General features: G+C 37.9%; 1 protein-coding gene across 1 annotated transcript in view; it reads left to right on the forward strand.

The window, feature by feature from the left end:
- LOC126163034 (exostosin-3) overlaps positions 1–26,715 on the forward strand; it is a 130,886-nt gene that overhangs the window by 55,394 nt on the left and 48,777 nt on the right. Inside the window, exons 6-9 of the mRNA XM_049919907.1 lie at positions 1,224–1,439; positions 7,184–7,300; positions 7,585–7,678; positions 21,229–21,359. Of these exons, the coding sequence (XP_049775864.1) occupies positions 1,224–1,439; positions 7,184–7,300; positions 7,585–7,678; positions 21,229–21,359 (558 nt within the window). The remainder of the gene's footprint in view (positions 1–1,223; positions 1,440–7,183; positions 7,301–7,584; positions 7,679–21,228; positions 21,360–26,715) is intronic.

A 26,715-nucleotide genomic window follows, 5' to 3' on the forward strand; every position in this document is an offset into this window, starting at 1 on the left:
GCTCGCACAGAAAAATTTAAGTGCTAGTTTTTCCCACACAGCGTTCAAGAGTGGAACGGTAGGGAGACAGCTTGAAGGTGTTTCATTGAACACTCTGCCAGACACTTGTGAATAGCAGAGTAATCATGTAGATGTAGATGTAGAGTACTGCATACAGCTTCTCTGAATTTGTTAATTGTGTGTGGAAAGAGTCAAAGATCTCTAGATATCTGGTACTATTTAAGGTTTCATTGAAAAATATGGGACGAATAATGCACATGGCAGACAATGCACACCAAGCACCTATCTCTTCCCTGAGTGGAGAGGTTCTTCATGCAGAATATATGGGTTGTACTGTGACCAGTACCTGCAATTCTGGGAGTTTACGTAACCTGAAAATGAAACCAGACTTCACCTGACATGAATTAAGGCAAGGGGTCCAAGTAACTGCTAGCAATTGATGTTAACAGCGAGTTACAATAATGAACCATTATTTCTGATCCTCAGATTTAAACTTGTGCACCACACTTACAAGATAGGCTTTTAATTTCATATCTTTTAATACATGATGACCTGATAAAAGATACACCAACCTGCTGCAATAATCTCCTTACCGATTTGCGGGGACTTGTCATAATGTCTTTGCAAACTCTGTCTGTAGTTTTCAGGGGTGTCCTATTCATCTGTATATTCTGAACGTACCCTACAGTCCTCCATTTCTTGTACAGGTCGTGAGTAGTGCTGGTTGTGGGGAGTTTCCTACCAGGGTACTTGACTTGAAACATTTCTTTACATTCCTTAATGGAACACTCCACAATATCAATTTGCTGTTCTAATGCAAACTGTCCCATTTCTGTAACAGCTAAACAGTATGAGTTTCTCACAACAACAACAACTGACACACGAACACACAACTGCATTCAACTTTCTGATAAAACACAGTGTAGCCAACTTTTGAGACAGTGTTTACACTTCACTAACAGTTTGACTAGAGATGATTAACCAGTACATGTAGTGCACTGGTATTATGTGGAACATGGTGTTTAACTTATTGAAAGCAGTGACCATTGTGAAAGTAAGTGTGACAGTAGATGGCAGTAAAAGACATTAGAACAGGTTTTATTTTTGTGTTATCTTAAATTACAGTTTGTGTTTTTGAAGTATCACAAGTGAATTATTTATGCCTCTGTATTTGTGTATAAAGGGTAGTTAAGGTTATACATAATTTGTTAATTATTTCATAGGCACGTGTCACAGAACTTCATTTCCTGATACGTGCTGTGGGTGATCCAGATTTGTTGGCTATGCGTCGCCAAGGCCGTATGTTGTGGGAACGCTATTTGTCATCTGTGCAAGCGACAGTGGACACAGTGATTGCACTGTTGCGGACAAGATTAGGAATACCTCCAGTGCCAGTACTGGAAGAACCATCACCTAGTGTGTTCAATGCTTCTTTCATTGTAAGTAATAGATGTATTTGTAATCCTCTAATGCTGTAAAAATCTAAAAACATTCATGAACTGTAAATTAAGCACACACTCATTTCATTTTGTGGAGTATTTGTGTTGCGACAATTATCACACTTAGGAGGAAAAGTATTTGTTGTCTGCTTAAGTCTATAAAATTTCAGGTGAAAACGTGAAAAATAGGAATATTCAATCTAAAACAGCATTACTTATAACCTTTTGATGTTTACTACAACATTTTTTTGCTGAATGTTTTCTCCCATTTTGCCATACCTATGGCTACTGCATGTTTCTCCTCTGCAGAAAAAGTGTTAATTTCTCCTGTGGAAAATGTTTCCTAAGTTCCAAGAACACTCTGATAGTTTTTGTTCTTCTCCTCTGTAATAGTTTTGCAGGATGAAAGAGGTTGTGATTGTGTGATGTTATACATGTCATTTCAGCTTTATAATATTGCTACAGAGCACATTAATTTTTAATACCAAGCTGTCACAATGAAAATTATCGAAGGGTTTTGCTGAAAATTGTGCCAACTTATCAGTTTTTCTCATATTTGTATATGCTTTTTACTGTCTCATTTGATATCTAAATTATGCCAACTGATCAGTTTTTGTCATGTTTGTATTTGCTTTTTACTGTCTCACTTGATATCTGAACAGTTTTGTCTATGAAAAATAGAGCATTAAAGTGCCTGTATAATTCTTGATCTCATACATATTATGACAGTTGGAAACTGAGTGTGTTGGCACATACATTGCGATTTTAATAGTTAGTGGAGCAGGTATTGATGATGTATTTACTAGTTTTGGGAAAGCACTCAATACAGCTCCATATTGTTAATCTATCAAACAGAATATTTGCCTACAGAATATCTGACCTGTTATGTGATTGGACTGTTCATAGTAAATGGATTTCAGCACACTTGCTCTACACGTATAATGTGGAAAAAGAAGTGTGATAGAACATCACTATCGACAGTTTTATAAATGGCATGGTGAATAACTTTGATAACTGTCTCCGAAAATTGTATATTGTCATTGGGTAATGCAGAAAGAGTGATATGTCAACAGAATTTGATTTGTGACCATCCTAATGAAATGATCAGTGATTCATTTGCCTGCCGTAGTGTTTCATAATTAGCTGGATAATATGAAGACTGTTCTTTTTGGGTTGATAATGGTCATGTCGTCATAGAAAAATTGGACAATACTTATGGGCAGCTGATAGATTAGGTGTACTCTCCTAAGGTCATGCTATTTGATTTGGTATGTTTTGGTTTTGGTTGGATCTGGTTGAACAGCAAAAATGCAGTAAGCAATAAACTTTTTTCCTTTTTTGTGGAATTTATCAGCAAGAAAAAGTTTCATAAAGGTTTGAAATTTGTGTAAAGTTTGTTGCAGTTCCCTAAGTGCTCTCGTTCTCAAATACTGGATAGCGCCCATAGTAGCTGTGAATTATGCGGTGTGCACATTATGAAACAATGTGGAAGTATGGATTAAACACACTGAAGATTGTATAACCATTGTATTCATTACTTTGAATTGTATCATTTTGTGCATATCAATCAAGTATGGTATTTTCACAATTTTGATAAAGTTCAAAAGTCAAAGAGCAAATACCTTTCTCAAATAGCAAGTATTTTTCCGTAGTTTGAGTAATATTTTTGAAATCAGTAGGTATCTTGTACTACACGTTTTCTTAAGCAGCCTATGTTCTTCCTCAGGGTTCAAGCTGTCTCCTTAACAAATTTCATCGAAACTGGTTCAGCAGGTTACTAATAATATATTTAAACATCATGCATGGAGCAGCGGTTTTTCACATATGTCAGTGTTTATGACGTCGTATATTTTGAAATACGTGTCATACATACATGTAATTTTGCAGTTGTGTTCAGTGGTACATGTGAACACTGTGAAATGTGTCATGAATACAGTTAGTAGTAAAGAAGTAATAAATTAAAAACTTCATACCTGAGAGAGAAGATGTTAGTTGTGGTACGAGGTACCCTCCGCCCCATATCTGAGTCCACAGTGATTAATTAAAACGGAGGTTCTCTATCTGAAAGAAACACACACACAGTGTAACTAAATCCCTATACAGTCTCTAAGGATGGGTTCCTTACACCAAAACAAGGTAAAAATGTCCGGTCAACATGAGTTCTACAGTGCACATCTTAAAAGAGCACTTGTTCACCTCCAATATTGTGACACACAGCTCTTCTACTAGAAGCTCTGTTTTCCATATATTGGGAGGAGCTTGTATGTACCAAAACAAGGGAAAACATGTTGAAACTTGAGCTCTACAATGTATGACTTAGGAGCTATGAGCACTTTTTCACCTTTGCCACTGTGAAACATCTCGTGCTCGTAGCCCTTAGGGTAAGCACCTTAGATGCCATGTTTACTACACATTTTTTTCTTGTTTTGGTATGTACTACCTCCTTCCAAAATATTGAAAGAAAAGTACCTGCAGTAGAAGAGGTCCACTGTCAGAGGTATCAAAATGATATTAGCTTATAACTTTTGACTTTGTCATTTCTGGACCAGGGTTCCTCACCTCAAATTGATACAATCACCCTTCTCCATCATCCCTCATGCCTGAAAGTTTGTAACATAATCAGTGACTCCCGTGTGTGCATGTGTGTTTTAGGAAAGTCATAGTACTCAAAGGGCTGAGAGATGCTGGAAAGGGGAAAGAGAGAAGGATGAAGGGCAGGGGGGTGGTGACTTTTAGGCAAATCACTAGGATGCTTGAAGCAATGTAGGAATTAGTAAAAAACACTGTTGAACTGATGACTTCATTAACATGGCAGACAGACGAGTCTCACGTAACAACCAACAGATGACATCACTAACTGGTGAATTAATTCATATTAATATGAAAACAAAACCAAAGCAAAAACTGATGAACTGTTGGTAGCTTCACAGGAATAAGTGATTTTGGATGAAAATTTTCTTGTTATTAATACCCACCCCTGTAGTAGGTAGGTTGTTCTTACCCCTACAATGATTCTTTCCAGACAGTAAGTGATTTGTTTACCAGATTTGGTTGAAATCAGTCCATTGGTTTTTGAGGATATGTGGAGTATACATACATACATACATACATACATACCTTTTTATAATATAATATTTATGAATATTTTTTTCCATGATGCAATTTTTTATTAAATATAGCCTACATGGTGCCCATAGCTACCCTGAAGTTAGCAGTGGAAACCTGTCTAGTAGTTTTGGAGATTAGCATGATCATACAGACAGACAAACAGAAAGACAAAGTTTTGCTAAAACTTTAAATCACAATATGTTTTTCCTCTGTGATCAGATTTTGATGAACTAAAGCCTACACTGTGCCCCAAACTGTGCTCAAGTTACCTGCAAAAACCCCATGAAAATTTGTGAAAACTTTTGGAGATATGCCTGTCAAAGACAAGGCAGACGGACAAGACGGTTTTGCAGATATAGACTGACCCCCCCCCCCCCCCCTCTCTCTCTCTCTCTCTCTCTCTCTCTCTCTCTCTCTCTCTCTCGTATGTGGGTGCGTACGTGCGCATGTGGTGGGGTCTCTACACAGGAAATTTGAGCTCTGATTTGGTTTGCCTCCCAGAGGCCAAAGTCGTTTATTTGATAAGAACATGATTGTTACAAGTGGGGAAATACTCCTAAGATGAATCTATCCATTTTTAAAAGACACTGACAGAAAAATAGGAACCAGCTGCCTCAATCATCATTCCAAATCTTCACCAGAGTTTTGACGTGCAGACATAGTGGTGTTCTTTTAACACGCAACATTCTACCACTGTCTCCATTTCCTCTTGTTGATCAACAGTATATCCCATTGCCACTGTCTCCTCTCTTCCTTTATGCTGTCTCCTTTCATCCTCCTTTCCCACTGACACTGAGTCCAACTTACAACACCTAAAATATTCTCAGGAGTACAGCTTATTTTTTCCACTTTATCTACAAGTTAAAGATTTTGTTCCAAATGTGTTTTCCAGTTCCCTGATTGTGAACTTTCCTCTCTCTTGGGCTTCCACTGCTATTGTCTTGAACCATCTCTTTCTTTTTCACTGCCACTTTCTCTCTCCCACCATCACTGTCTCCTCTGTCTTTCTCACCCTCTGTCACACTCTTCTCTCTCTTCCATCGTCACTGCACTGTCTACCTGCTTCTCACTTTCAGCACAAAAAAGTGTGAATATGTTTGCATTACAAAATTTTTGTTGAGGAAGGCAGAATGACAATTGAGACAGCAGGTCCCCCACTTTTCTGTCAGAGTCTTCTAAAGAGGAACACATTCAGTTTTTTTGTGCTCTGACAGGAACATTTGTGCACTAGTTCCCTTCTTTTCCTTGCTAGAGCAGGTTGTGCTGCTTATATAAAATGAATTCTATAGGTCAGTAAAATTCTGGTAGTTTGCCGTATTTATGTGCTTCAGCACATTTCTACATGTTGACACACATAAATAACAAAAAAGAAAACATAATAAAAAGTTAACATAAAACTGTTTCCTTTATGTTTTTTCTGGATACTTTGCTCATCAATCGCAAGCCCAGCATATGCAAATAACCTGATAGGTTGGGCAACCACAGCTAAAAAACTTGTATGTAATGTGAAGGACAATCAAATAATTTAAAATCAGAAATAACTTGAAAATGTTATTAGAAATATTTGGCTGAATTTGCAGACTTAGAAGTTTTAACAATTGTTGACAGTTATTTTATGTACTTTTCAGGCATATTAAAACCCTTTTTAGGCTTTTTTTCCGCCGCAATACCACGTTGGTCATATTTGTGAAGGTGTAAAGTGCCCATTATACAGAGACAGTGAGTCATAAAGTTTTCTTGGTGAAAAAATACTGACAAAAAAAAAAAAACATTGTTTGGTGACCTCAGAAACCTTTCCATGTCTCTAAAAACTCGCTATTTGTTCACTATATCAGTTAAAACTACATTTACACCTCAGACTGGATACCACATGCCTGTTTTAGGCATATAAGTACGGTAATTTTCAGCCTATTTCTTGGTAACGGATACTGATAGTGAAAAAATTTTCAAGGCTCCCTGAGAACATAGTCTTAAATATTTATGGCAAAAATTTCAACAATCTGCCATGAATAGAAGTTGTAAAAGTGACCACCCCTGCAATTGTTAATTTTCATTAGGGACTGTTGTGGATCAAACGGTGTTTATATAAGCTGCCTAAGGTCCACCTAAGATCACATCTGAATGCGATAGAACCAACTGATTTGCTCTTTTTGTCTGAGCTGGCGAAGTGTGTAATGGTTCAATTTTTATACTATAGGATAGCTACAGTATGCCCGTTATTTTGAATGGTATACAAATGCTCACAGGGCTAAAGGCTATCCAAAACACTTGACCCCTTATCTCTGATATGACTCCCTGAAAAATCACGTTTTCACTCATGGCTTTCTGGAACATATTGGTACCATGCACAGACTGATTGGTGGTCATCATTTTGAGACAGACTGTTTATCCATATATTCATATTGATTCTGCCATTTTTTTATTTCTAATTTTCATTGAAGCTATACCCATGAAAGCGTTGATGTTTTAGAGATAAGCTTAGGAGGAAATCAGTTTATAATGAGCTGTTTCTGGATCCCCATTTCAGACTGAATATTATTGTAGAAAGCCATAAATATTTTCCAGAACTCATATAGCACAAATATTAAAATCAGCTTTCACAGTAAGATAGTGCTTCCAATTGAAATCCTTTATAGCCGCTGAAGACTGACGCCATCGTTGCAGAGGCGGAGCCAGAGGAGAGCCTGGGACCAATTGAACCTCCGTACGCTTCACCAAAATTTAAACGAAATTTCACCGTACTTCTTACTCAGGTATGTTCCATTACACTGTTCATCATGCTTCTTTTTTATCATTTAATTTATGATTATTATAAAGGTAAACAGTTTCTGGCATCGAGTTGATACTAACCATAAAAATTAATTTGCATTAAAACTTCAGAACTGCTTGAGGATATCATCTGGCTGACATGGTATAAATGAATTTCTTTACTTAAATTGTTATGATTGTGCTGGCCACAGTATATCATCCATTGGACTAATTAGTGAGTAAGAGCAGTAACTGTGTGATAGTTTTTACTACCCTTTTTTTTTTCCAGGGACATGAGTTGTGGAATGACTGGGGAGATCCATTTCGGCTCTATCCACAGTTACCTTTTGATACTGTCCTTCCATCAGATGCTAAATTCTTAGGTAAGGTGAAGATTTAAAATCAATAAAAATACTTTTATGCTTCTTCACTGTTCTTACAACATAAAATCATGTCTGTTACGTATTTTTTCACTGATGGTGAGTGTATCATTTAACTCCAATGGAAAATTTTTCTGTACGTCAATGGAGACACACAACTGAGAGAATTATTTTAAACAGATAATTGCCATAGGTGGAAAATATGTTCCTAAGAAAGTTAAGGCACATATTGTTAAGTCATGAAATGCTGCAAAATATAACTGAGTTACAAGTGGGATGTGAAGTACCTCAAACTGGATGTGTACTATATCGCAGAGGATTCCATTTAGTATCTTCTGTGTTCAAAGTCATCAGTTAAAGTACAATGATAAGGTGCATTTTTATTTTTATTTTATTTATTTATTTATTTATTTTTTGCTACTACATACAGCAGTGTTTAATTCAGTTCATACAGAGTCAGCTTGTGAAAATACAAATAATTACTCAGACATTGCCCTTCAGCACATACTGATAATTTTAGCTAATACAGCTTTTGAACATGGGTCCTCTGTGTCCAGTGCTTTAGTGTGTATGTTCTCTTTACAAAATATGAATGGTGTGATATTTTTGGAAAGGTGGCTTACACATGAACCTAGTGGTGGACTTTTGACCAAGTGAAAGCTGTTACAGAACACATCTGGAACAGTGCAAGATATCTTAAAGTCTGTATTCCAAAGCAAAGTGCAGTCCATGCCATATCCAAGTTACACCTACAACAAATAGTCTGCAGTAGAAACAGCTGTGCCAAACTGATAGTACACTCACTGCCCACTCCACAGGTCTTATCACACTGACTGAGGCTGATGCTTGACTTGGTTATACAAGGTCTGTTCAAAAAATTCTGGAAGTTTGTCCAAAAAATTTTTCTACGCTTACCTATTGTGCATGATCTCCATCAAAATACTCTCCTCCACAATTGATACACTGTTGCCAATGCGGTTTTCACTTCGGGAAACAGTCTTGTTATGCCTCTTATGGATCACACAAAGCGCCATCTGCAAGTTTTCTTTTATTTAGTATATTGTTGCATATCTTTGTCCTTTCAACCGGGCTTTCAACTTTGGAAATAAAAAAGGTGCACAGGGGCCAGATTTGGAGAGTATGGAAGATGAGGCAGCACAGTGATTTCATTTTTTGTACAATAGTCATGCACCAACAGGGATGAATGTGTGGGTGTATTATTGCGATGCATGAGCCATAAACTGTATCGCCACATTTCAGGACATTTCCTTCTGACATTTTCTCACAAGCATCGTAACACGTCCCAGTAGTACCATCGATTAACAGTTTGTTCCTGTGGCATGAATTCATGATGAATTAATCCTTCAAAGTCAAAGAAAAATATCAGCATGGCTCTGAAATTTGACCTGAACTGGAAAGCTTTTTTTGGTCTTGGAGAACCTTTCCCAACCCTTTGTGAAGACTGAACCTTGGTCTCAACATCATAACTGTAGTCCCACATCTCATCACCACATATGATTGTCTTAAGGAACATCTCATTCTCATTTGAATAATCCAAGAGCTCTTCATAGATTGTGAGGCGAAACTCTTTCAGGTCTTGACTCATGAGCTGTGGGACGCATTTGGTGGAAACACAATGCATTCCAAGATGCTGTGTCAGGATTTCATGTCATGATCCAACTGAAATGTTACATTCTTCTCCAATCTCAAGAACAGTCAGTCTTTGATTGGCACACAAAATTTTGTTGATGTTCCTGACACGAGCATCCTTGGTTGACATTGAAGGGCGTCCTGAACAAGTATCATCTTCTGTCAAGCCATTTTTAAGCTGTGTGAACCATTCATAACACCAAGTATGGCTCAGGCACTCATCATTGTAGGCTTCCTGCATCATTAGCTGTGTCTCTGTAAATGTTTTCTTGAGTTTCACACAAAATTTAATGCCGACATGTTGCTCCTCAAGCCCTGCCACCTGGAAATTCACAAACTGTGTGACACAACGTTCTACTCAATACAGCTCTGAAAAATAACTAATAGACATACAGCAATGAAACTTCCGCCAGTTACACACTAAATGCAGGCATGTGCAAAAATGCCAACCACATTTCACTTCAACACAATGTTGGCACAAAATTATGAATGTTCCGGAATTTTTTAAACAGACTTTGTTTGCCACATTCTGGCATGGTCTCTTCAGAGTGCACTCCTTATTGCAAGCACCATTGAGTTGTGGCACCGAAGCATGTGGCAGTAATGTTGAGGCAGCTGTTCAGTTTCCATTTTAATACTGGTTGGCGCTGCTACATCCCCTTCCTACCAACAGCGACCCCCAGGGGAGAAGAAAGTAGGTGGTGTGTGATCTGGATTAGCTGGCTGTGGGGAAAGGCAGTGGATCGATGACCATGGATGTTGAGCCAGAAGGTTGAGGCAGGATGAGGAATGGAAGTTCTATGAGCCACTGCAGGATTAGAGGGTCTGCTGAAGGTGGAGAAACAGGCAGCTGTTAACCAGGATGACAGGAGCGAAGTTTATTTCAGTGATACTACTGAATTCTGATACTGAGACAACAGGATACGTCATAGACCTGTGGTGGGTGGAGATTGTCCAATGCGTCCAAGTTGCCCAAGTTGGATGGTGACCAAGGTAATGGACTTGTGCCATGGTGCCCACCCAGAAGGGAGAGACCTCGGTGGCAAAATGCACTGGAGGCAGATGCAACATGTCCAAGAGGATGCAGCCATGAAGTTGCTCCACTGGGCTGTAGCTTTCAATCAGGGTGCCTTTGTAAGTTGCTAGAAAGCCACAGAGTGCATTATGTGCAGTGTGTCAGATGTGATTTACTTATGAATGACAGCCTCACAATAGCCCGTCCTAGATGCGAGTCCATTGGCTGAAGGTTTGAACCTCAAATATTTCATTGATGGCTGCATGAAGGAATATGTGTGCAGGTTGTGTTTTACTCTTTTTTTTTTGTCAGTCTCTGAAACAAAAGTTTGATACTGTGAAGGGGGTTCTCTGTTGTTACAACTGTCACCAAGATATCATAAAAGTATGTTTGAAATATCACGTAGTAATTGATCCATAAAATGTTGGAATATGGTAGGGGCCAAAGAGATTTTGAAAGACAACTGATGATGATGGTAGAGGCAATATGGCTTGTAATGTGTCCAAGGGAAGTTGAAAGTATGCATCTGTGAGGTTAGTGAATGAGGTGACATGTTCTACTTTTGCAAAGGGTCCACTGGAGTCAGTAAAGGACACAATTCCACTTTAGCTTGTATGTTTGTAGTCACTTTGAAGTCACCACATTGTCTTGCGGAGCAGTTGGGTTTGCGTGCTGTTAACAGTGGAGTTGCCTGGTGGCTGTGTGGAATAGGCATTAACCCTTTGAACGGAACATCGGTCTGAGATACCGCCATAGTTGACATTAACAATGCTAACGGCGCTGCATTGTTCGTGAGGGTGGGGAGAAGCCCAGTAATCTTCAGTCGGGTCCCGAACCGCAGCTGGCCAACAACGTATTGTCGGCGCATGCATTGTTTTCAAGTAAGTAGAATTTTTGTTACGTATTGTCGGTCTGTGAGACCGTGTTCCGAAAAAATGCATTCCCCTCCCGGTCTGACAGACCGGGTGTTCCTAAAAGTGTCAAATTTTTGCCGGTCTCCCAGACCGGTGTTCCTAAAGTATCACGCATTTGTCGGTCTGTATGACCGATGTTCCACTCTTTGAACTCTTCTGTTTTCTGTGTAGCAACATTTCATCTATTTGATTGAAATTTTTGCCACCACACGATGCTTAATACTTTTGTGTTCATAGAAGAACGAGAAAAAAGTGTAACAACTCGTATTTAACGTTTTAATTTTTCCTCTTTCCGTTTTTCACACACATTCTCCAATTTACCGCGCAAACTTATTACAGCGATAGAATTATCCCCATTAAATTTCGTTAAAACTCATTTTTCCCTTTTTCCTTGCAGGTTTACAATGGAAGGTCCGAAATATGTTTCAAATCGGTCGAAAAGAATTGTAGCCCTTGCACGCTCTCAAAATTACCTTGAAGAATCAGACTCGGAAGTGGATTCAGATGAATCATGCATTCCAGATGAGGACCTTACTATCCAAGATCTTCGCAATGAAACAGATAATGACGATGACTCTCCCAATGATGATGATCGCGATGATGAAACTATTCGAGAAATATTTGAAGTCGAAAATACCGCAGTTCGCGAAGAAACTGGAGAGCAACCACAGTCTGACATAACTTCTGGTGGAAGCAGACTAATCACTCCACAGAAGCCTGCTGATGTTGCTAGCTCATCTACGCGTTCTGATGACACTCTAGATGAGAGTCGTCTTCCAGTTTCTTACTACGGAAGAAACAAGTGTTTCACATGGTCATCAACTCCTGTTCGCTCTAAGACGCGAACAGCAGCATCCAATATAATAAAGGTACGGCTATCAAAGATACAAGGGCCTGCTCTTACCGTGGGGAAAAACCCACTCCCAGGTGAAGTGTGGCGCCTTTTGTTTACTGACGACATGATTGAGACGATTGTAAAGCATACTAATGAAAAGTTGGCCAAAATTCGTTCTGTTATTGAACTAAAAGAAAGTGTAGCTTACAGAGACACTACTGTGCAGGAAGTGAACGCTGTGATTGGAGTCACAGTTCTTTGCAGCATATTCAAATCTGCGAGGGAGCCTATGACCTCGCTGTTTTCCACTTCGGTCTTGGGGAGGCCAATTTTTCGATCAATAATAACAGAAAAGCGATTAGGAATATTGCTTAGGGCATTTAGATTCGATGACTCGAGCACGAGGGAACAGAGGGAAAAATATGACCCAGCTGCTGCCATTACAGACATATTTAATAAGTTTATTTGGAACTGCCAACAAATTTATAGCCCTGGAGCGCATTTGACAGTTGATGAAACTTTGGTGCCTTTCAGAGGGAGGGTTAAATTTCGTATATATATGCCGAATAAACCGGCTAAATATGGCATTAAGGTCATGGGTCTGGCAGATGCACACAATGCATATATTTACAATGCCTACATCTACTCCGGCAAAGGCTGTGATGGAGCCACACTTTCTACAGCAGAAAAGAAAAAGAGCATTCCCACGCAGTCTGTAATCCGCCTATCTAAAGGGCTGTATGGCACAAACAGAAATATTAGTTGCGACAATTGGTTTTGTTCTGTGGAACTTGCCCAGGAGCTACTAGCTCACAATTTGACATTAGTTGGGACACTAAAAAGAAACAGACCCCAGATACCAGCAGAATTTCAAGCAAGAAGCGATCGTGAAATTGGGTCCAGCCTTTATGGCTTTACGAAAGAAATGACTCTGCTTTCTTATGTCCCAAAAAGGAATAAGGCAGTCCTACTTCTTTCGTCAATGCATCATTCCAATTACACTGACGTTTCAAATGATAAACCTGAAATCATATCTTTTTATAACGCCACAAAAAGTGGAATAGACACGCTAGATATGAAGTGCAGTGTTTATTCTACTAATCGCAAAACAAGAAGGTGGCCGTTGGCTATTTTTTACCACATGGTGGCCATGGCTGGATCAAACGCAAGTATACTTTATGGACTTTTTGGAGAGAAGAAAACCGTATCACGTTTTGATTTCCTGAAAAGAGTTTCTCTATATTTGGTCTACGATTTCGTAAAATCCCGACTGGCAATCTCCAATCTGCCTCAAGAGCTACAAAGTATTATTTCATCTTTAGAAGAAGAGGCAGCAAAAGAAAAGCAAATCGTTAGCCAACGGAATAAATTTGTTGTTCGAGTTGATGAGTGTCCGACGGACACACTTGGTAAAAGAAAAACCTGTCGATTTTGTCCATATCAAAAAAAGAGGAAAACTGCCTACAAGTGTATTTCTTGCGAAGAACCAACGTGCTTGGAGTGTTCACGAAAAGTGTGCAAGACTTGTGCAATTAAAAATAAAAGTTAAATTTTTTCTTTGCATTACATTTTAGTATTCATTTTCTTTGTGTTGTAACTATAATAATGTAAAAAAAAGTATTTCTAAAGGAGTAATGTGTAAACAACAAAACACTGCAAATTAAAGTTTTTCCTAGTAATAAACTTGAATTTACTGGTATTTTAACAAATATTATGGTTCAAAAACCTATTATTATGTTTAATTACACCTTAAAGAGAGAGAGAAGCAACGTAGAAGTGCGGAAAAGTCATAAAAATAGAGAAAAATACACTTTAAATGTCCTAGCGGTCTAGCAGACCGATGTTCCATCTTACCGCCGAGTAAACGATGTTCCGGTTAGAGGGTTAAGACTTCTTCTTTGGTGCGTCATTAAAGCAGTGCAAGGCTCTTCGGATTGCATGGCATGCACTTTTGCATGAGCCGTATGCCCAAAAGTGTGGAAAGAGAGTATTCCAAAAACATAATCATCAGGGTCAGCTACTACAAGAAAATTTATTATACGGATAACTTCATTGTGAGTGAGTGGAACTGAAAACTTTCCTAGAAAGGGTGCGTTATGATGTCCATAGGCCCCAAGATTTGCCTCAGTTGTGTGAGAGGTATCGACTGTAAACTTGACACTTAACCCGAAACATCTCTGAAATGTGCGTAACTAGAAACGTGTCTCTCAGACCACCTAATATTTTATGTCACAGAACTCCACATAAATTGACAGAAATCAAGTAAATAGCCAGTTAATTCATGTTATAAGTAAATTTAATACTTTTCAGCCCATATAAACACTTTGTTGTTTAAATTATATAAAATAAACACGAAATATCACAAGTACCTGCTGTCATGCAGTGTCAGATTTCATATGATTTTAACCACTATTATACCAGACAATATTTTCCTAAATATAAATAAAATATTGCAGAAAATGTAAAAAAAGATAATCAACTGAACTGAAATAATAAATCACGTATCTTTTGCACAGCCGACATGCATCTTTCTGCGGGACTGATGACCTTCGCTGTTTAGTCCCCCTTAAACATCCCCCAACATCTTTCTGCTGCATACCAGGCAAACTGGGTGACCACATTAGATGCACTTATATGCCATTTTCCTCTTGTTGGACGCAGGGCACTTCATACACATCTTCCTTTTGTTCATTCTAATACTTGGTATGCCTTCACTTGATTGCTGAGTGTCTCCCAGAACTTTGTGGATCATTTCCTTGATATTTCTAGGTAAATTTTGAATTTCCAGGTGTCTTGTTTTAGATGTCACTCTATCCGCTCCATGGCCAGACGTTTGGTGAATTTGAGACGAGTTAGCATGGGGTTTCCTCTGTAGCACAAATAAAGAAAAAACTGTTCACTTCAACTGATGTTTAGAAGTGTGTAAAAGACTGCCATTGGCCAATGCCTTGTAAGTCTGTTTGTCAAATAATTGGCACATTTCATGTCAAGCAAATCTACTCCATATTTCATTGTATTGTAGTAACAATCAATTTCTGGCTTATTTTTTATGGTATCATTTTCAATGGAATGATGCATTGAAGACACAAGAATTACTGCCTTGTTTCTCTTAGGAACAAATGAAACCAGTGTTGTATTCTCAGTGAATCCATATAATACTGACCCAACTGGCCTACTTTTATCAGCCAAAAACTCTTGGGGAATTTCGCGTTTGTTGTTCCTGACCGTTCCTATGTATGTTAGTCCTCTCTTGCTTAGCTCATGAATGAGTTCTAGAGATGTAAACCAGTTGTCAGTGGTAATGTTTCTGTTGCTTCATTCTATTGCTTTGCACAGACGTAAAACAGCCTGAGTTGGTTTGGCAAGCTTCTACTCTTCTTTTGTCAGGCCACAGCTATCACTATCTTTCCCTGAATATATGTATATGAAGAGGTAAGTGCTTCCAGAGTCTGCCAGGCACATAATTTTTATGCCGTATTTGGCTGGTTTGCTAGGCATATAAATGCAGAAAGGACATTTTTCCCTGAATGGTATTAACATTTGATCCATTGTAACGTTGCCTTTAACACAGTATAATTGCTGAGAACTGAAAATGAATTTCTCAAAAATCTTTGATTTGCAGCTGCGTGATTTGACTTCTTTCTTTCATCTGTGGTAGTCGCATCATCAAGCCTCAGGCTGCTTTGAAGCATTTCAAAGTGCTTTGCCAACATTATCACCACAAATATAGGATGACCGGTCAGATCCTTTTCAAAAAGACACAACATAACTTCAGTAGATGATCTGAATGTTGATGTCATCATTAGAAGTCCTATCAAAGCTTTGATTTCAACATAGTCAGTATCTCTTTAATTGGACAGATTAGTTGTTTCCTGAAACATTGCCCTTATTGTATTCAGTTTCATGTTTGTATGTAAAACTATTTCATCTATCATGTTGTCATCAAATAAATTCTCTCATATTTGAGATTTAATAAGACTTTGTCCCAAACTTCAACTTTTGGATCTTAGGCCAAGCATTCCTCCTTTCAGAATGTTGTGCTCTGGTGTTCTTCTCGTTCTAACAGGCTCAGAACGTTCCCATTGGAAAATATACCATAAAAGTACTGCGTTTGCTGTGAGGTATTAAAAATTTTCTTCACTAGTATCACTCTCTGTTTCATGGTGTGGTGACTGTCACCTATCACGAAATCTGGATCATCATCAGAATCATCAAATGTGCCGTCATCGACCCCATTTTCCGTGTCATCTAAATCCTGTAACTGCGCTTGCATCCAAGCTTCCAAATCTGGATTAGCTGCAGGTATGTTACTCTTCTTAGAAAGTCAATCCATGTTGTACCCGAAATATGACATAAATGCTCGCATAGAAGAAGACCCTATAAAATAACAGCCACTGAAAGCGGAATATGTCGTAATTAGAAACATGCGGTCTATTGGACCTACCAAATTCTTGTACGTAATACGAAACATGCGGTGTCTCAGGCACACAACTTTGCGCACTCCTCTGAATAATATGCTGTATGTCTTCACTGACGAAGTAAAACTGATTGTTGACTGCTGCTTTACATGCAGCAAGTATTGTGGTGAAGGTACTGGGAAAGTGAAGCCGCACTTTTTTGCAGCACTACCACACTCAACATTTAAAATAAACGAGGGGTCTGAGAGACCAATGTTTCGGGTTAAGGGTTAAGTAAGTAGATTGCTTTAGCAAGGACACAGTAACAGTGATGTCCAGAAATAATTTCACAGGTTATTTTCGTATGAACATATCTTGAGTACATTTACTAGGTAGTGTTGTGATATATCTGGACTTCGGTAAAGTTCTCCAATCACTTGGTACACATTTATAGGTTGGGACGTATCTGTTTTGGAACTGCTACAGTTCACCTGTTTTGCAAATGTCCCCTATTACCACACCTTCGGTATCCACTGCATTTCTGGTGAAGCAAACATTGTTTGCAGTCAGGCAGCAGTGCTGTCACTGTCATGGTGTGTTGGCACAGATGTGGTTGTTTATGAGACTGTGTGGACTCTGGAGCAGTTGGGAACCCAGCAGACGTGACCTGACGACTTGGATAGCTGGTGCCGGAAAGCCAACTGCTGCTACGTCTTCCCCCATCGTAAATGATCTCTGAGCTATGCAGACAATTTTATAGGCATGAGCCATTCACATTTCTTCCATCAGAGATGGATCTGATTTCCTCAGTATGCAGTCCCTCATGTCCCAATCAGGGGTAATGTACTATAACATTCCGAATTACAGACTCTGTGTAATTTTATCCACATTATAATTGGCAATTCTTACTTAATCCCTATAGGTTGGCAGCCAAATCTATGAGAGGCTGATTAGGCCACTTCTGCCTCTATCAAAATTCTGATGTGGCTGTGATAATACTTTTTTATGGAAGAAAAAGAAAACAGTCTGGACAATTCAAGTTCCTCTAGATTCACAAGTGCTCTAGTTTTTTTTTTCACATTAACTCGAAAGAAATTCAGTCACAAGTTCAATACATACATGCAGGCAGGAATTTGCAGTGAAATAATGTTCACCACTCACAACATTTTTAAGTTTTAACAAACTTGAGTGTATAAAAAAAATAAAGGACCACTTATTACAATTAATAATCGTTCATTACTGCAAAATACCATCTGACTGAGGGCTTAAATAAATGGAACAGTATCAAAAGTTCACATTAACTTCAGAAAACTTATGAAAAATGTGTAAAGTTATTTTAGCACTAATCTAAAGTTAAAGTTCTGTAATTGTGAACTAACTAAATTCTGAGTGCAGATCTCTCTCAAAATTAAATGAAGACAATTTTTTAAAGTTTGTACTAGATCGCCTAGTGTGAAATATTCAAAGACCACATATGAAAATATTTCAGAGTTTTCACTGTTGACATTGCAACCAGTTCCCCTGATGCAAAATTAAGTTGAAAATATTTTATATTTCAGCTTTTACATACGTGAAAATCACAAGTCTACAACCAAATATGTAGAAATATTCTTTGATTCACTCGCGAGGCACCCGCAGATGCACATATGTCCTATCTGCTCCAGTTATCAACCTCAACTGATGCACTAGTGCAAAAAGCAGCCCCATATGAAAATGGTTGTCGTTATTTTAGACCCTTTTTAAACACTCACATCAACATGAGTCAAATGAACACTCTTCAAAATTCTGAAACATACTTAAAACTGTAAATTTAGTGTTATATACATGTATTATGCATTAATTTGCACATAAATTTCCTCAGGTTTCTAATACTGTTCTTAGTTTATGTGTAACTTAAATAGTTTGATTACAAATAATGGTTTTGTGCGTGTCAATTTTACTTTGCATTGTTAGGTTATCAATAAAAAATTAAAAATAACAACAGTTGTCTATTCCTAATTATGTCTACTTACAAGGGAACCTCCCCAACTCACCCCCCTCAGATTTAGTTATAAGTTGGCACAGTGGATAGGGCTTGAAAAACTGAACACAGATCAATAGAGAAAACAGGAAGAAGTTGTGTGGAACTATGGAAAAATAAGTAACATATACAAACTGAGTAGTCCGTGCGCACCATAGGCAACATCAAGGATAGTCTGAGCTCAGCAGTGCCATGGTCTCGTGGTTAGCGAGAGCAGCTGCGGAGCGAGAGGTCCTTGGGTCAAGTCTTCCTTCGAGTGAAAAATTTATTTTCTTTATTTTCACATAGTTATGATCTGTCCGTTCGTTCATTGACGTCTCTGTTCACTGTAATAAGTTCAGTGTCTGTGTTTTGCGACTGCACCGCAAAACCGTGCGATTAGTAGACGAAAGGACGTGCCTCTGTAATGGGAGCCGAAAACATTTGATCGCAAGGTCATAGGTCAACCGATTCAGGAAAACACGTCTGACATATTCTATACGACACTGGTGACGGCATGTGCGTCACATGACAGGAATATGTTGTCGACTCACCTAACTTGTACACTTGGCGAATGGGTAAAAAGATTCTTCTACCTTGCCCTATTTAGGTTTTCTTGTGGATGTGATAATCACTCCCAAAAAAGTGATGAAAACAAGAGTTTGTGACATAAACTGAAAATAAAAAAAAAAAAAAATTTCACTTGAGGGAAGACTTGAACCAAGGACCTCTCGCTCCGCAGCTGCTCACGCTAGCCGCGGGACCACGACACTGGTGAGCTGACAGAGCCTATGATGTTGCCTATCTTCCACATGGACTACTCAGTTTGTATATTTTGTTTATTTTTTGGTAGTTCCACACAACTTCTTCCTGTTCTCTCGATTGACCTGTGTTCAGTTTTTCAAGGCCTATCCACTGTGCCAGCTTATAACTAAATCTGAGGGGGGAGGGATGGGGAGGTTCCCTTCTTAGTAGTGCTGCTGCTACTTCTTTCAATATCACATATCTTTATTTGTTTGAAAGTTCAGGTTTTTATGTGCAGAATGTACATTATGGCTTGTAATTCAAAATAGATGATATTTACAAAAAATCTACTATGACATTTAGATAGTGCTCCATAGATGTTGTGCTTGTATGAATTGCCTAAAGCATTATTGAGATATTAATTGTTAAAGATCACTATATATACAGAAAATATTTAACATTGACTAACTTAAAAACTATGTTTAGTAACAAGGACATGGTTCACCCATATACTCTTCCTAATTTTGTCTTTGTAACCATGTTACTGGCTTCTCTATCACAAGTTGGATTCAGTTTTTAATAGATTCAGTCTTACTTGATATCTTTTCTGACTATTTGAGTCAGCTACTTCAGTTACCCTTCCTCGTTACACATGAATGGCTGGGTTTTTCGGACCATGATGTCAGAACCATTGTCTATCTGACTTCCAGTCTAAAATTCAATAATCAGAGCATCTTCCATTCATTGCCTAAAAGGGTGTCGCCATCTATTGAGGACAGCATGAGACTAATGTAGTTACTGGACCCTGCCTGCTTGGCCAACAGCCTCCTCAGCTGTCAAAACACACCTGGCTCATCCACAACTGCTCCTAACATTGCAATAGGATGGGTGCGCACGGCCGCACCTGTTTTTAAAGTTTCTTGTAAACATTTCCGAGATGTACAATTTCAATTACATGTTATAGTTTGAGGTTGCCTGATAAGAAAATGGCCTCTTGTCTTTCACAGTTGGAAATCTGACAAGCTGAAAAATATAATTTCAGTCATTGGTGATAAGTTTTCCACTCCTCATGTTGTTCTCTGAATTGACCGTAAACATTGGTGGAATGGAAGATATTCTTGCTATATTTGGTAATGCTTGCACTGCCCGTAATATAGCTGTTGTCAGCTTCTGATAATCCTGTGTAGTTTTCATTAGTAGTTGTTGTTGTTCCTCCATAGTTACGCTTGAAACTAGAGGATCTCTCCTCAATTAATTTGACTATTTGAAAACTTCCAGAGGAGTGGAAGCTATCTGAAATCTGTATTCCCAAGTAAAGGCTAGTCCATGCTATATTGAAGTTCTGCAGATGACAAATAGTCCACACTATAAACACCAAAGCTGCACTGTTAGCACCCTCACCACACACTTGGTGTATTGCACCACCCTGACTCAGGCCAGACCTGGACTGGCTTATTATGCTTCTGATGATGACAAATACCATCTGTGTAGTGGCACCATTGCCATCTACAGTAACATCGGGTGGTTTCACTACGGATATAAAATATCTCCACTTATCATTTTGTCAGAGACCAATGAAGATGGCACAAAATGAACTGTGGAAGTTCTTGGTCACAAATTAATTTTTTGACACATTTGGATGCATCATCTTCAGACATAGAATGAAGCATAGGAACAAGCCACCCAAAACCAGAAGCAACTGGCTCCATATATATGAGAGCTATATTTTCAATATCTTGTGTGCCCACTTTTATGAGGTTTGTTTTTGTTCTTCATTCTGTGTCTGATGATGATGTACTAAAATGTGTCATTAACTTAATTTTTAACCTTTGACAATTCACTGTGTGCCAATTGTGAATGGTTGCGAGGCTCGTAGATGGCAAATGAAGTTTAAAATGATGATGATGATGATAGTTATTATTATTATTATTATTATTATTATTATTATTATTATGAAGGATGGTATGCAGAAAAAATCAGTGTACTTTCTGTTATGCAGGATCTGGTGTTGGCTTCCGTCCTATTGGTAAGGGAGTTGGAGGTGCAGGAAAAGAATTTTCTGAAAGCTTAGGTGGAAATGTACCAAGAGAGCAGTTTACAATTGTGATGCTGACGTATGAAAGGGAACAGGTAAGTACATATGAATCTCATCCTGTGTCTGAAAGATGTGTATAAGTTTGCTTCAGTCATACTTATTTGTAATTCATCATTACCTATAATGATCAGTTGTGCAGTTGGCAAACAGTTTCTTGAATATGTGGAAATATTCAAAGATAGTGCGTACATGAACATTTAGCATCACTTCTTGTGATTTCAACGGAATGGTATGATAAGAAGAAAGGAGATGCTAACATGTGCAATAGGAAGAAACTAACTGAAGACAATGAGGAGAGTGCTACAGGGGATAAACTACACAACTGGCACTGCATAAGTACTTTCATTCAATAAATGTTCTTTCGCCTATGTTGAATCTTAATTTTTGAAGATGCTGAGCTTGGTTAAGTTAGTCTAGTATGTTTCCCCATTCTTCCTAGCTCTGTACCTATTTATATTCCACTTCTGTTGAGCCTGCGATTATTTGAAATTCCAAAGTGGTTTAGTACTGTCACATCCTGTACAATTTCTTCATTGTTTGATAAGTTGTGCTCAATTTCATTTCTAAATATGTTAAGGAAAGTTTTGGCAGAATGTAACTAATTGAGAAGTAAAGAAGACTACTCACAAAATAGCACGAGAGTGGTTTGATAAGTCTGGTAAATGTCCATGAAAGAATAGAACATTGTTGTTGCTCTGTCATGGTTTGTAAGCTTCATTATTACAAGAATGTATAAAGAATTTCAACAATGTACAGTGTATGCTTCATTTTTAAAGCTGTCCAAATTGGTCAGTGGGTCGACTGTGACTGAAAATGGAGAAAACCGAGTTTTGTGCTGTTACTAAATGATTTAATTTGAAGGGTTGGACTACTGCACAAATCAAAACAGAATTGGATGAAGTTCACACAGACTCTGCACCATCATTGAAGACCATTTACTTTCGGATTAACGAACTTAAATGTGTTCAGACAAGCACCGAAGATGAAGCACACTTATACATCCAGTTGAGGTAACCACAAAGGAATCTATGAACAAAATCCATGATACAGTAATGCAAGACCACTGAATAAAAATTGATATTGCTGAGACTGTAGGCATCTCAACTGAGTGAGTGCGTAATATCCTGCGTGGAGAATTTGCTGTGAAAAAGCTGTGTGCGAAGTGGGTGTCGTGAATGCTCACAGTCAACCAAAAGTGCATCCAACACAACATTTGACACAATGTCTGGCAATGTTTAACTGCAATCCGCAAGACTCTTGTGCCAATTTGGCTTGATGAAACCTGGATCCATCATTACACAGCAGAGTCTAAATGGCAATCAAAATGATGTGCAAAGGCCTGTGAAAGTGCACTGAAGAAGGCAAAGACAATTTTGTCAGCAGGTAAGGTGAGGATCACTGCCTTTAGGGATTCTGAGGGAGTAATCCTCGTAGATAACTTGGAAAAAGGTAGAACCATAACTGGACTGTGTTATGCTTCATTGTTTGAAGCTTGCATTGGCTGAAAAAAGACCAAGGTTGCCATGCAGAAGGGTGCTCTTTTGCCAGGATAATGAACCATCACACACATCAGTGATAATGAAGGTGACAGTGTGTAAATTGAGTTTTGAATTGGTTCTTTATCCACCCTATCCACCAGACTTAGCCCCATGTGACTTCTTTCTATTCCCTAACTTGAAACTTTGGCTTACTAGGAAGAAATTTTCATCAACTGAGGAAGTGATAATCGCAATCAGCAAGTATTTTGCAGAGTTTGACAGGACTTATTTTTCTGATGGGATGAAAAAGCTGGAGCATCACTGGAGCAATTGTATGTCCTTCAAACAAGACTATGTTGAAAAGTAAGATCAGTTGTTTATTAAACAAACATTTTTTCTTGCTTATCAAATCACTCTCATAAAAGGGTTGAGTCACTGCAGAGCACACGAAAAAGAATGAAAACTTCACTAGAAGTCAGAGCTGTGCACCTAAGTTGTACTTGCTGCACAGTTCACAGTGCCAAGACTGCAATTCAGCAGTTAGTCCGCAGCCTACCTGCTGAACGGCAGGCATATTTTAGTGGTGATTACTGTCTTTTATGAGTTTCTGTTACTCTTTGTAGAGGCAAAATGTGAGCATAAGGGTGCATTTACTTGAATGAAAATTGAGGGTATGTCAGATGATGATCATTTGGGTTTTATGAAAGGTAAAGGCACCAGGGAAACAATTCTGACACTGAGGTTGATAATGGAAGCAAGACTAAAGAAAAGTCAAGATACGTTCATAGGATTTGTCGACCTGTAAAAAAGTTTGACCGTGTCAAATGGTGTAAGGTGTTCGAAATTCTGATGAAAACAGGGATAAGTATAGGGAAAGACAGTTGTATACGATATGTACAGGAGCCAAGATGGAGCAATAAGAGTGAAGAACTAAGAACGAAGTGCTCGGATTAAAAAAGGATGTATGACAATGTAATCTTTCACTCCTACTGTTCAGTCTATACATCAGAGAAGCAATGGTGAAAATAAAAGAAAGGTTCAAGAGTGGAATTAAAATTCAGGGTGAAAGAATATCAGTGATAAGATTCACTTATGATGTTTCTGTCTTCAGTGAAAGTGAAGAAGAATTACAGGATGTGCTGAATGGAATGAATGGCCTAATGAGTACAGAATATGGATTGAGAGTAAATCAAAGATGAAGGTTATGAGAATTAACAGAAATGACAACAATGAAAAGCATAAAATCAGGATTGGTGATCACGAAGTACATGAAGTTAAGGAATTCTGCTACTTGGGCAGCAAAATAATCCATGATGGGTGAAGCAAGGAGGACATCAAAAGCAGATTATCTCTAGCAAAAATGGCATTCCTGGCCAAGAGGGGTATACTAGTATTACACATAAGCCTTAATTTTAGGAGGAAATTTCAGAGAATATACATCTGTAGAACAGCATTGTATGGTAGTGAAACATGGACTGTGTGAAAACCAGAAAAGAAGAGAGTCGAAGCATTTGAGGTGTGTTGCTACAGAAGAATGTTGAAAATTAGGTGTACTGATAAGGTAAGGAATGAGGAAGTTCTCCAGAGAATTGGTGAGGAAAGGAGTATACAGGGAACATTGACAGGAAGAAGGGACAGGATTTTAGGACGTCTGTTAATACATCATGGGATAATTTCAATGGTACTAGAGGGAGCTGTAGAGTGTAAAAACTGTAGAGGAAAACAGAGATTGAAATACATCCAGCAAGTAGGTTGTGAGTGCTTTTCTGAGATGAAGTGGTTGTCACAGGAGAGGAATTCGTGGCAGGCAGCATCAAACCAGTCAAAAGACTGATTACTCAAACAGATCTTACTATTATGTCTGAAGTTCCTTCGATCCTCTAATACTGTATGTAATTTTATAGTTTGTAATAAAACCAACATCTGAATTCGGCCCTGTTCAATTCCTCTCTAGTAATTTTACCTCTACTTTGTCTTTGTTCATTTGACATATTCATAATAACCATCCTGTACACCATCTAATGTTATTCAACTCCTTTTGCTACTCCAGTAACATGTCTTTGACCCTAAAGGTCTAAAATTTCTTGACCCAAAATAATAAGAAATAGAAACAAATGGGCCCTAGGCTCTGAGATTTAGAGGCTGTAAATATGTCTCGAAAAACACTTATGGTTTGACAGTTGATAAGGAAAAGTGAAATAGAATGTCCCCTGTTATAAGCATGAGGAATTTCTTTTTGTATCTTTGTCTTTCAGTAGCATTTAAATGATTGGTGTGAACATAATTCCAAGAACCACAATGGCTCAGATGAATGCAGAGTTGTAGATTTAGTTGTAACAGGCTGAATTAAATGACCATGATGTTGGGTTACATCAACAGCCTGCCACAGTGCAAGTTCTGTCTGCATGGTGACCCCTGAAGAAACAACTGTATGTACCTACATTCTGTGCTTTTTCTGCCGTACTAACTTCTCGGTGTACTTGTAGGACAGCCTTTGTTTACTAGCTGCGAGCAGGTGCTGCACAATGTTACTGCAGTCTTCACACTTTTAAATACATGTCATGGACTGGCCTTTTTCTGTTTTCTCCATGTTTTATAGCATTTGAAGGTCACTGCCTGACTGTGTTTTTTAAAGCAATGTGAGACAACTTTAAAATGGCTTTGAAAAAAAAAAAATCTGTGTGAAAGATTAGAAGATTTCAAAGCACTAATAAATATAAAATGTTTCGAGCATATTAAGTCACTGGTAGCTGAATATGTAGCGTACAAATCTTGTAATTATGATGTCTTTGTTTTGATTCTCACTAATAGGAAGCTTCTTTTATGTATTTAATTATTAACAAATATAGAATCATAATTTTTTAATAAAAATAAAATATTTTTATTTTTAATTACCAATTGCATGAAAATAAGAGTACTGGTATTTACACTGTATTAAAATTTGGTACAAAATGCGAAACATCAAATATAAAATATAATTTCATAAAACATTATGATTCAGTATTTGTTAATTAACATTTCAGTTTGTTAATAATTAAATAAAAGTAGAAAGGTTCAGTGACCCCACTTGTGTATTCACAAGCAAGACAGACATAGCTGTGGTATTCTAAGAAGTGAAGAACTGTACTGTGTTAAATGTCTAGTAATCATTAACCACTACTCAACACTTTCATTTGACATACCCCTTACATACTCTAACTGGATAAAATTTATTCCCAGGATAATGTATGAGAATTCACTTTTCCTTTAAATGAATCACTATCACAGTAGTTTCTAATTATTAAATTTTTTCATAAATATCTGAGTCTCATTCTCTCTTTCCAAATGTGTTTTGCTGCTAACAGGTGATCAGATTTGTTTAATAAGGCATGTCATGCAACCAAATCTTGTAAATAGAATATAGTTCTGAGAGTCTCTTTATTCATCTTGAAGTTCAACTCTTTGTATCATAAAATCTGAAGTAATTCCTTATATTATTTGGTGTAGTGCAGAAATTTAATCCTAAAAGGATATTTGTGCATATTGCTAATGATATGCCATATGTTCCTTCTCTTTTGAGACAAGCACTTGAAATTCTATGTGCCATACTAAAATATTATGGCATTAATGGCATCCCTCTTGCATGGATGGACTCTTACATTCGTAACAGAAGGCAGAGTTTTAAGTTGTCAGACTGTGTCTCAGGAATGAAAGAAACCTCAGAATGGAAGAACATAATATGTGGGTCTCCCAAGTATTATTACTGGGCCCTTAAAAGGTGATTATAAACCTTAATGATGGCTGATGACATAAGCTTACTAATCAAGAATACAAGCTCCATCTTACCACAAAGAATTCAGATGGTGGCTGAACAGACATACTACAATTTGTTTACAGGAATCAGTTTATATCATGCAAACAGTAATGTTATTCA

The sequence above is a fragment of the Schistocerca cancellata genome, chromosome 2 (genome assembly GCF_023864275.1).
Source record: "Schistocerca cancellata isolate TAMUIC-IGC-003103 chromosome 2, iqSchCanc2.1, whole genome shotgun sequence".
NCBI classification, from domain to species: Eukaryota; Metazoa; Arthropoda; class Insecta; order Orthoptera; family Acrididae; genus Schistocerca; species Schistocerca cancellata.